Source organism: Rhagoletis zephyria, unplaced genomic scaffold (genome assembly GCF_001687245.7).
Source record: "Rhagoletis zephyria isolate East Lansing unplaced genomic scaffold, Rhagoletis_zephyria_1.1 Rzeph_scaffold_14326, whole genome shotgun sequence".
NCBI classification, from domain to species: Eukaryota; Metazoa; Arthropoda; class Insecta; order Diptera; family Tephritidae; genus Rhagoletis; species Rhagoletis zephyria.
This window is the reverse complement of record NW_016171395.1, coordinates 440-12,322: the sequence shown is the minus strand read 5'-3', so window position 1 is coordinate 12,322 and position 11,883 is coordinate 440. Positions and strand designations below refer to the sequence as shown.

The 11,883-nt window shown below is 41.8% G+C and overlaps 1 protein-coding gene across 1 annotated transcript; it reads left to right on the top strand.

Moving 5' to 3' along the window:
- Positions 1-2,428: 2,428 nt before the first annotated feature.
- LOC108378532 (uncharacterized) lies at positions 2,429-6,519 on the top strand. The gene is made up of 3 exons (XM_017634823.1): positions 2,429-3,966; positions 4,046-6,300; positions 6,376-6,519. Exons 1-3 carry the CDS (start codon positions 3,780-3,782, stop codon positions 6,517-6,519), a joined length of 2,586 nt encoding a protein of 861 aa, XP_017490312.1. The 5' UTR covers positions 2,429-3,779.
- The last annotated feature ends 5,364 nt before the right edge of the window (positions 6,520-11,883 follow it).

Sequence of the window (11,883 nt, the reverse complement as noted above, 5' to 3'; positions counted from 1 at the left end):
GGCCAAATACTATTCTGTCTCTGTTGATTCATCGCCTGATGAAGCGCATATTGATCGCTTGACTGTGACTATGAGATACATGGAAGGCTTAGAACCAGTTGAAAGATTTTTGTCTTTTATTCCAAATTCTGGTCATACAGGGGAAGACATGGCGGATGCCTTGCTTCAGTTTTTAGAGAAACATAGCATCGACATTCAAGACTGCCGTGTTCAGTCANATCGACATTCAAGACTGCCGTGGTCAGTCGTACGATACTGCACCTAACATGAGCGGCAAGTACAAAGGAATGCAGGCGAGAATTTGGAACATTAATAAATATGCAGATTACATTCCGTGCATGGGACACTCTTCGAATATAGCAGGCAATGCAGCAGCCAACGCATGCACTCACGCAGTCCTTTTTTTCAACTTTTTAGAAGAGCTTTTTGTTTTTTTTACAAGTTCAACGGCACGATATGAAATATTAAGTGCCAACTTATCATCGATTAAAGGATCTAAAAATGTCAAACGATTAAGTGACACTCGCTGGTCATCTCGTGCCGATGCTACAAAATCTGTCAAAGTTGGATTTGTTCCCATCAGAAATGCATTATGTTCAATTCGAGATGACAGTGAACAGAAAGACGTAGTGAGAAGTCAGGCTCGGGGACTAGCAAAGACAATGGAATCCCTCGAAACAGCTATATACGTTATTTTTTGGCATGACATTCTTGAAAGGTTCCATTTAACCATCAAATCTCTTCAGAATCCTGCAATCACCCTGCGGACTGCTGTTAACAGTCTCGTATCTTTGCAGTCATTTGTAAAATCCAAAAGAGATGCGTTTGGTACGTACGAAGAAGCTGCGAAAGATTTGTCCGAAGTCAGCGACTATGAAAATGTCCGAGTGAGATCAGCAAATGTTCGCTTGCAACCCCTTGGCTCTCAGGTGTCGGCAGTACAACTTTCAGCAAGGGACAAATTTCGCACCGAAGCTTTTCTCCCAGTTATTGATAAATTGACAAGTGCACTTGAAGACAAAATTTCATGCTACAAGCTGGTCTTTGAGCGATTCAATTTTATTGGTGAGCTAATGCTCATGGAATCAGAAGACATCAATTTGCATGCTAAAAAGCTTGTGGAAACATACCCAAATGATCTTGAATCATCTTTAGGGAACGAGCTCATACAACTTCGAGATTTCGCGTATCTTCACGAAAAAAGAGAGAACGAATCAACTGAGCTGTTTTTGTACCGCATCATCAAAGAAAACAATCTTCAGTCTACATTTGTTAATTCAGAAATTATTCTACGTTTATATCTGTCTATGATGGTAACAAATTGCACGAGTGAAAGATCTTTCTCCAAGATGAAATTAATCAAAAGTCGACTTCGAACATGTATGGGTGAAAACCGACTTGTGCATTTGGTTCTCTTGAGCTCCGAAAGAGATATACTGCGCGAACTAAGTTTCGATGATATCATTGCTATATTTGCAGCAAAAAAATCACGGAAAGAGTCGTTTCAGTAAAGGAGTATCCTTTTTTAGTGTAATATACTGTGAACATGTATTAAATTTGAAGTATTTATTGCCTTGTTACTTTATTCAATGCATCATCTTATTCTCTAACCTTATAATTATCTACTGCAAACTATATTTTTTTCTGAAAGAATAGTTTGAGATTGAGACTTTAAAAAGGGGCCCCCACACGTAGCCCGGCCCCAGGGCCCACACATTCTTAATCCGGCCCTGCCTGTAAGTAAAAAGATAGAAGTAATTAGTTACATTTTCTAAATGCTTTGCTTAATTTAATATTTTAACGAGACGCACATTTTAATCATAAGGACACAAATAAAGTTAACGCGTATCTGCTCAATGATCGATAAATCGAACTGTGAGTTTTACACTTGTTTGTTAATTTTTCTGAACTATTCTTTCTTTTACATTTCTTTCAGAATTTAGGGGCCAAGTTTTGGATTTATTTAGTGGAGTAGGATATTTGCTGTATTATTATATATGTACATACATATTTCGTCTCATCTTCCACCTTTTTTACAGAGAAGTTCGTAAAAGAATACTCCTATTTTTAAGTATAATTCTAGAAACATCAATGTTTAGGCCACGGCCTAAATATTGCGCTCCACCCTAATGGGCGGTAACACAGACCGTATGCACATACACGCGCATATGTATACGCATATACATATGCGCGTGTATCTATACCAATTAAAGTCATATTCACTAATACGCATACTCGTCCAATTTACCCGCCGTTCAATTACTGATTTGAGGAGAAACTGAACGAAAAGTCATTGTTCGGCGGGTCAAACGGAACTATTTTCAATTTGCCAAAGTCACTTCCCTGAGGACTTCCAAAGGATCACCAGCTATCACGCCACATCAAGGTAAAACCAACCAGACAATATTGCGTTGTATTTTCACTGAGCGCTCCACTCCGTGAGACGTGCTGGCGTAAATATTGGTCCCTGCGATCCGTGGAAATAATCAAGTCTTTAACACAGCGCAACAAACTACATACAGTCCACAACTCTATCACACTGAGCTACAAGAGGCACACCTAATTGCCAGATCACAGCATCGGTTGCTAACCAAGCTTTACAAAACCAGATTCGCGGCTGAAGCGTCCACAATACTAAGGAGTTATCCAGTACTTGCCATTGGACCAAATATTCAGCCATTAGAAAGGTACGTGGTTGATTTTCAGTGCACTTTTTTTATTATAAAAATTAGCAAATCACAAATAAGACAAAAACCGCGCGGGAAATTGTGAAACACAAAAGAAAAGGAAATTCAGTGTACTTGCGAGTTTTTAGAAAAAGGGTTAAGTCATTGCATTTTCATTATACACACATGTATATGAATACGAGCGGGAAGTGCGTCCATTTTAAATCACTCACAGTGTTGTTAGTGTAAAACTGAGTTCGTCAACTTAAAGCACACACACTAATACAATTTCTTATAGTTTCATAAGTGCAAAGCGTAGATTTCTTATCGGCTTTCACATTATATTCCACGTTTTATTCGTGTTGCTGACGGATTTTTCGAGATTTTTCCATTATTTTGGACTTCCCACAAATATCTTTTAGTTTCACTACTGCAATCGATTTCTGTTGCAGTTTTTTAAAGCACAATCAAACACTGACTACCCCTTTTCTTTTACTTCCACAAGATTCACTTGCGCGTATTCAAGCACAAAAAACCTCTGTTTTTCACCGCCAATTAAACTTGAAATATCGAGGCGGCCGAAAATAATTAAATATTCATACGTTTTATACTCTGTTTTTTTAACACTTCATCGAAAAGTTGGGTGGCAAGTGATTCCTCCTGTACAATTTGCGCAGTCACTGTCACACAACCACATATTCATATTCAATTTGCACGTACATATTTACACAAATCCATAGAGCGTTTTTCGAACGAAAGACAACATAAACATAAATTTGTACACACTATAATCCTTTGGCTGAAAATAAATAAAGTAGTTTTGATACACTTACGTTGATACCAAAAACTAATATCTTATTATTGGGATAGTGGCAATATTTGCTGGCGCGGTAAAATTTTTATTTTGGTGTGGCTATTCGGGTGAAAAAATTCCAATAAGGATTTCACACTAAATTTCATTAGACATACATTAAATCTGCGATCAGATTTCTATCTGTGTGCTTTCCGTGGTAATAATTCTCTAACCCAACAAATCTGCGGTCAGATACTCATCAGTATTACCACGAACTATACAACCCTTTGCCCCACATTTAACGGCTTTAACATCCAAAAATGGAAACCTTCATTCGATTGGCAGACGCCATAACCGAATTTGAGAGTGACTACAGCAGTACGCCATTCGAAGATCAGAATAAGCATGCCCTTGCAATTCAGCAAGAGGAATTGAGAGCCATGTGGAAGAAAACAAAGTCAGCCCATGAAGCCCTCATAAACACCGAGCTGTCAAGAGATGATAGATNAGCTGAGAGCCATGTGGAGGAAAACAAAATCAGCCCATGAAGCCCTCATAAACACCGATTTGACAAGAGAGGATAGACTATCTGTAAAAGCCAAAAATAAGAGTAGTTTTGGCTGCTATATGAAGTGCATGGCTGCAATAGCGTCTGATTTAGAAAAGTTAGCGAAAATTGAGAACGAAAACGAAGATGTATCTGTTCGGGAGCACCATATTCATCTGCCTCCCTGCGACACAGATATCTTCAAAGGGGATTATCTTTCATGGCCGTCATTCAGAGATATGTTTACGGCCATTTACATTCTCAATAAGCGTCTTACCCCTGTTGAGAAACTATTCCATCTCAACCAAAAAACTCAAGGGGAAGCTAAAGAAATCGTGCGAAGGTGTCCTTTGACTAACGAAGGCTTTTCAACAGCCTGGAAAAATTTAAGCGATCGATATGAGAATAAACGTATTCTGGTCAATACGCAATTAAAAATTTTATTCAACTTAAACGCAGTTGAGAGCGAATGTGGTAGCTCTATTAAGAAACTGCAGCGGGACATAAATAATTGCATCTCGTCCCTTCAATGTCATCAGATTGACATTTCTAATTGGGATGCAATTATAACGTATTTATGCTCTACGAAACTGCCAGAATGCACACTGGCTCTTTGGGAACAAACCATAGAGAACAAAACAGAGATCTCAAAATGGGAAGATATGGATAAATTCTTATCCAATCGTTTTCAGACATTAGAAACCGTTTCAGGGCTCAAAGGCAACAAAACAGCTAAGACGCCTAAGCCCCAAAACACACGGCAAATGCCGGAAGCGCTTCCAAAGAGACTTGGCGCTTTTCAAGCTAGTGTCGCCAAAAAATTGTGCACAATGTGTCAAAATAGCGAGCATAAGTTACGACACTGCGAAAGATTCCGCAAGTTAACCCCTTCCGACAGAATTGAGTACGTCAAGAGCAATAAACGTTGCTTGAATTGCTTGTCAGCCAGACATACGGTGACAAGGTGTACCAGTCCCTTTAATTGTAGCGCGTGCCATTCAAGGCATCATACGTTGCTCCACCTACAACAAGCAGTTCAGCCAAAAGCAACAGATCGTAGGGGAACTCCGAACTCCTCAGGTGACGGCGCCTCAACTTCAAGGCAGGCTCAGTTAAGACGGGACTCTGGAAAAGAAAATACCGAAACAGTTAAAAATGTGAACTCTTGCTTTGCTAATACAAACAAAGGAGTGCTACTAGGAACTGCGCGCGTAGATATACATTATAAGGGTGTTAATTTCTCCGCCAGAGCACTGATAGATTCGGGATCTGAATGCTCTTTTATAACTGAAAGACTTAAACGCAGAATTAACCTGCCATCAAAACGCTTGCATGCCCAAGTCTCGGGCATCAATAATTCAATATCTGCGCAGGTAAAGGAAGCGTGCGCCATTCAATTGCGGTCGCCCACAGACCCATTAATAACCATAGATGCTGTTGTACTGGTTTTACCAAAATTAACAGGGGATCTGCCGACTTGCCAAGTAAGCGCAATGACCCGGCAAGCATTCCCAGACTTGGTCTTGGCGGACAAAAGGTTCTTCATTAATGAGCCAGTGGACCTCGTACTCGGAGGAGACATATATCCTCAGATCATTTTAAGCGGCATAAAAAAGAACGTATTAAATACGCTCCTCGCCCAGGAAACCGTGTTCGGTTGGATTTTAACCGGTTGTGCGGAAGCATCGAATCCAACCAACAATATCTTATCATTTTACAATGAAGTCAACCTGGACAAGCAGTTAACCGCTTTCTGGGAGCTGGAGGAAGTTCCTAAGAAAAAAAGTCTGAATGACGACGACACCTATTGCGAAGATCTGTTCAAGGCCACAACCGAAAGGAACGCAGAAGGGAAATACATCGTGTCTTTACCCTTCAAAAAGGACTATCCGAACAACCTTTCCTTAGGACCATCGCTGAGAGGCGCCTGCTCTCAGTTCTACCGGAACGAGACGCGCCTAGCGAAAAAACCTGTCCTGCAAACGGAATATAATCGGGTTTTGGGGGAATATGAGACGTTAGGGCATATGTCTAAAATATCTGATAATGTGCCAGCAGACTCAACTGACTGTTATTACTTACCTCATCACGCTGTTTTGAAGGAAGAAAGCATCAGTACAAAGGTCAGAGTCGTATTCAACGCCTCATGCCCTACCGCCAATGGCACGAGCTTAAATGATGTCCTCCATCCCGGTCCAGTTCTTCAGGCCGATTTAACCATCCTCATCCTCCGTTGGAGACTGTTTAAATATGTATTCAACAGCGATATCGAAAAGATGCATCGGCAAATTCTGGTAGATAATAAACAAACAAAATATNTCTCGTGACTTGTCCTACAATGAACGCCATCCTATCATTCTTCCCTATAGTTGCAGGTTGTCCCGTCTCTTCGTCCAGTTTGTCCATCAAGTTTCCTTACACGGAGAAAACCAGCTGATGTTGCGCCTAATCCGAGCGCAGTATTGGATCCCGAAGGTGAAAAACATGATACGGTCCGTCATACACAATTGTAAGATCTGTACGATCCACAAGAAAAGGTCGCAAACCCAACTTATGGGAATCCTTCCAGAGGAACGCACCACTTTTTCGCGAGCGTTCACAAATACTGGTGTGGATTTTGCCGGACCTTTCGACATCAAGACCTACCGGGGCAGAGGATGTCGCATCTCAAAAGGATACGTTTGTTTGTTTGTCTGCTTCACGACAAAGGCTATACACCTCGAAGCCACCAGTGACCTGAGTACCGCTTCCTTTCTAGCAGCTTTCGCGAGATTCATTGCTAGACGGGGATGTCCAAAAAATGTCTACTCCGACAATGGAACTAACTTTGTCGGAGCTTCTCGATCTTTAAAAACCGAATTTAAAGCTTTCTTAGCTGACACTCGCAATAGTACCCTATCGAAATACAACCATCAAGCTCTAAGCTGGCATTTCATACCCGCTGCAGCTCCGCACATGGGGGGTTTGTGGGAGGCAGGGGTGAAGAGTTTTAAAACCCATTTTAAAAAAGTCGCATCCGATCATAAATATACGTTCGAAGAGTTCAGCACTCTTTTATGCCGAATTGAGTCTTGCCTCAACTCGCGGCCATTAAGTCCCTCTTCAAACGAACCCTCAGACCTGGAGCCGCTCACTCCAGGCCACTTTCTGATTGGTGGACATCTTCTCGCCCCACCAGAAATCGATGTCAACGAAAATCGGGCCTCAATCGTCAATCGCTGGGAAAAATTGAAGGACCTACGTCAAACTTTCTGCAAAAGGTGGAAATGGGAATATCTCACCGAAATGCAGAAACGCATCAAGTGGAAACATCCACAATGCAATTTAAAACAAGGGGACCTAGTAGTCATTAAAGAAGAAAACCTTGCTCCCAACGAATGGAGACTAGGACGAATAGCTAAACTGCACCCAGGCTCCGACAACCGGGTTCGAGTAGTCGACATCGATACGACAAAGGGCCAAATTACAAGACCAGTTGCAAAATTGGTCCTACTTCCATCGTGCAGCGAAGCCAACGAAAGTGAAGCAATTTCCCAGTAAACTTCTGCTAACACTTCATTCCACGTCAAGAAAATCTAGCTATTCCACTCTTCAACATGATTCGAAAACAAAGACAAATGCATATGGAAAATATGTGTACACAGCCAATCTTAAAATTTCATCACGAATGAGAGGGAGTATTTGTCAAAGAAGTAAATATATTAACGGTGAAACCTCGATAATAAAACACGAGAAAAAAGGGACATTACATGTTATTTAAAAGATTTTCAATCTCTAAATTTCTCAATTCTTCGGTGTTCCAACTAGTTCGTATTATCGAGATTCCACTGTATCAGATAAATGCAACACAAAGATATCTAATGCAATAGATCTGTTCAACTAAAAGTTACCCCATAACTTCTCTGTTACTTCATTTCTGGTTATTCGCGCAAAAGGACAAATATCAAAAAGTACGTGAACGCAACACCAATAACAATCTGGAATTTTTATGATCAGCTGATAAATTTGTTGATTATTCGTAGCAAATTCCTAATAAAACAGTTTTCTTGTTTTAGGGAATTAACATGATTCTACTTTCACAGGCGATTGGTTGAATGCAGCAGTTCCCTGGTGTAAATGACCTTTCAACTAATCACTGCCAATGAAGTGGGTCAGCTGCCAACTATCGTTCAACCTTTTGATTCAACTAAAAGTTGCCTGTGAAATCGCCTCATGTAAATTCCCCAATATTTTTCAATTGTCCCTTGCAACATATGATTAGCTGTGCTTCGTATTAGCGAATTGTTGCAAGCTAAAATTTGTCCCGTAAAATATTTACAACTTCTTCTCCAAGTTTCCCTCTCAACTCCCAAACTTTGCAAGTCCTTTGGGTTACATGAACACCAAAAAGTTTTTAATTTATTAGTACAATTTATGTATTTGCTACATAAACAGGCATATTGATTAATTTGATGGTTATACTCCACATTGGTTTTAGTTCGCCGATCTTAACCATAATACCCTATAAACAATTCTGGGTCCGAGACGCAATCATCCGCATAATTTCATGCGCAATGACCTCGCTGCCAGGCCCAAATGGCAAATGAAGTGGCCGAGACGAATCATCACTCTGCGTTTGTTAGCAATTTGAGCTCTAATTCTTGGGTAAAATGGAATGAGTTAGATATGAATGCTTGCGCTTAACCCCGCGTGTTTTTTGCATGTAATCCGGTCGATCAGTTGCCGACACCGGTATACATTAAGATGTCTCAGCAGAATCTTTGTTAATCTCCTTGCTACTAATAAGCGGTACGTCAAGTAGTCACATACAGATATAGATAGAAAACTCAGTACTTCCATCACTTAACAAAAAAAAGACCGTGGCAAACACCATATTCCATGGCCCACATAGCTTCTTTAATGCGAGACGAGGATGTCACTACCTTCGAATACGTATTGATTTTTGTTGAATGTGTAAAATACATCGATAATGTACTTAAGAGCTGCAAGATAAAATCATTCAAATGAGCCAACTTTTTCATACAGGCGAAAAACTTCCACATTTCTTACAAAAAATCGGGTCTGGTTTACACGTCGAAAACCGTCACCAGTGAGGCTGGAAGCTCCAGAGTATGTCAAAAAAGGTGTACTTATAACGGAGGCTAATGTTCATCCAAAGGACCTCCACCCATCGTCATTTTAAATAACTTGTCCGTTGTACGCCAGTTTTTTTTTCTTCGCAACCCTTTAATGGTTTTTATACTGTGCAGCTCTCAATAAGGGCTCGAAAAACAAAAATCCACATGAAATGAAATAGCAGGCCAGTGGCCATTGTAACCCAATGGTTGCTTTAGCCAGTGGCGCATATGGCTCACTGGGTGCTCAATCCAGCGGCTGGTGTGGCTCCGTTGGGCGGCTTATGGGTATTTTATCCAATAGCAAAAATAAGTGCGGCCCAGACTGCTCATTATTTGACTCTCATAATGAGTCATTTCCGCATTTGCAGGAACCTGTATAGAAAGATGAAATTATTAATGAAATCCTCAATAATTACTATTCTACAACTCACCTCTTACTACGGCCTCGTGTTAGAATTTTCAGAATGACATTTTTTGCCATTCAGGAAATGGAAAAAGTGTGGTGCGCAAAGGCATATCAAAATGTCAATTGAAAGTCTCCGCCTAAAGCCGCAACCACATACCTCGCGTGTGGAGATAAGTTTTTTCGCATGGAAACATGCATATTACAATGGGAACGTATTACACTCTATGCAAAAAAAAAAATCAACTTGCTTTTCAATGGTTTTTGATTGCAACTTGCATTAAAGTCCCATTCCACATGCTACTTTTATTCGGAGTGAACTGGTTTCCGTTTTAAGCCAAGTCACTACCCAGCCAAGACAGCACTCATTTTTGGGGGCGGGCCAAGCTACCGAAAACATCGCTAACGTCAATTTACGATATTAGCATAGGTCATAGCCGATGTGAAATTGATCTCCGAAATTAAAGCGATTTCGAATCAACTCATCGCAGTAAATTCCCATATGGACACCTTCCACAAATAATTTCAGCACGACATTTTCTCATGTACATACACATATACGCTATGCTCATATGCACTACATACATACGATTGAAATGGCATGGGAGAGCAGGGTTAGAACTCGAGCTAGCCTACACCGAAGTAAAGGGCGCGAAAAATCGTAACAAATTAAAAATATTGTTTAGAAATATAGTTGCTTAGATCATATAAATGAATGCATATACAATTGTTTAAAAAATTATCGTAATTCGTAGTGAGGTTCTAACCCTGCCGGGGAGATACAAAGGCAACAGTGCCATCTACCGGTTACCTGAATAAGCTGTAACGTTAATAATTCCACAATCAGACGAACTCTCCAAATACACGACCACACGCAGCCAATATNTAAATGAATGCATATACAATTGTTTAAAAAATTATCGTAATTCGTAGTGACTCTCCAAATACACGAATAATGCCACAACCACACGCAGCCAATAATATACAAATATAATAAAAATAAAAATTCCTCAAATAGCAAAACAGCTAGGGAACCACCACTTGCCACCCAACTATGGCTGTTCAAAATTGAACGTTTCCCATTCAAAGTGGCTCACATTGCAGAATGACCCGATTCACGGTATTACGCACAAAAACTGAGATGCACTCTGAAGAATTTGCGATCGCTTGCCGATTATGCAACAAGAATCATGGGGTGCGACTCTGCCCAATTTACCGCAGCAAGTCGGCAGAAGAAAGGCTACGAGAAGTGCTTATACACCGCTACTGCCCGAATTGTCTGTCACCATTCCACCGCTTGGAGATCTGCAGCAGCACCGACCGATGCCACAGATGTCGCGAGAAGCACCATACTTCTCTGCATATCGATACCGGTGACGATCGTAGAAAGGTAGCGCGGAGCCAGACCGACGAAGACGACAGATCGCAGGGCGCATTGTCGATTCATGTCACCGAGCAGACAAAATCATGGGCTCAACAGGTGGAAGAAGAAGAAAGAGAGCAAAATGAAATAATAGCCGAGATGGTCGTCGACGACGTAATAGTTCCCTCTGAAGAGACTGGTAGCTCGGAAATTCGTTCTTTCCGACAACCACCACAGCACGACTGGCGAAGGCGCGGCTCGGAAACCAGTTCTTTCCGACCGCCCAGGCAGATCGGCTCCGGACCTAGTCCGTTCGGACCACCTGCCCAGCCAGCGCGTAGTATCGCTGGCGGCACGGAAACCTTCCAACCGCCCCGACGTTTCAATGGTCAGCGACGTGGCGGCGCGGAAACCCGTTCTTTCCGCTCGTCTCGGCGCGGACAAGGTAGATCAGTCCCATATCATCGGAACCAACGACTACGAGGAGGGGATAGATCAGCGCTCGTCCTTCCGGACGCACGAACGGTAGGTTTTAGAACGGGCCGACTAGCCGGCCCAACAGGGGCACCAATAACGCGTTCGTTCGAACCGATTGCACCGACAGCAATCGTGCGGATAGAGTCGGGTGGCCGCCTCCACCTCGTTCGCGCTCTAATAGACTCTTGCGCGCCTAACACCCTTATAGACGCAGATTTGGCCCGTGATCTGCAATTAGAACGAAGCCGATCAGGGCGACAAAAAAGATGTTCGCTTGTCCTACGAGGGAAGTATGGCCCTACGGAGCGAATAACCACCCAAGCAACAATAATAGCGCGACACAACCGACTCAGTCCGCCGTCGAATATTGCTCCCACGGTAGCCGCACCATTCCAATTCTTCCGGTTGGCAGATCCCTATTTTTATCGGGCCTCACCAATCCGGTTAACTTTGGGTGTCGATGTTTACGCCCAAATAATGATGAGTGGCAACCCTCCCTCTACGATTAGTGGGCTAT

Excerpts from the sequence above, each read along its gene's own strand:
- LOC108378532 (XM_017634823.1), top strand. The coding sequence starts at position 3,780 with ATGGAAACCTTCATTCGATTGGCAGACGCCATAACCGAATTTGAGAGT. Across the intron at positions 6,301-6,375 it reads AGATGCATCGGCAAATTCTG|TTGCAGGTTGTCCCGTCTCT; the intron begins GTAGATAATAAA and ends TCTTCCCTATAG.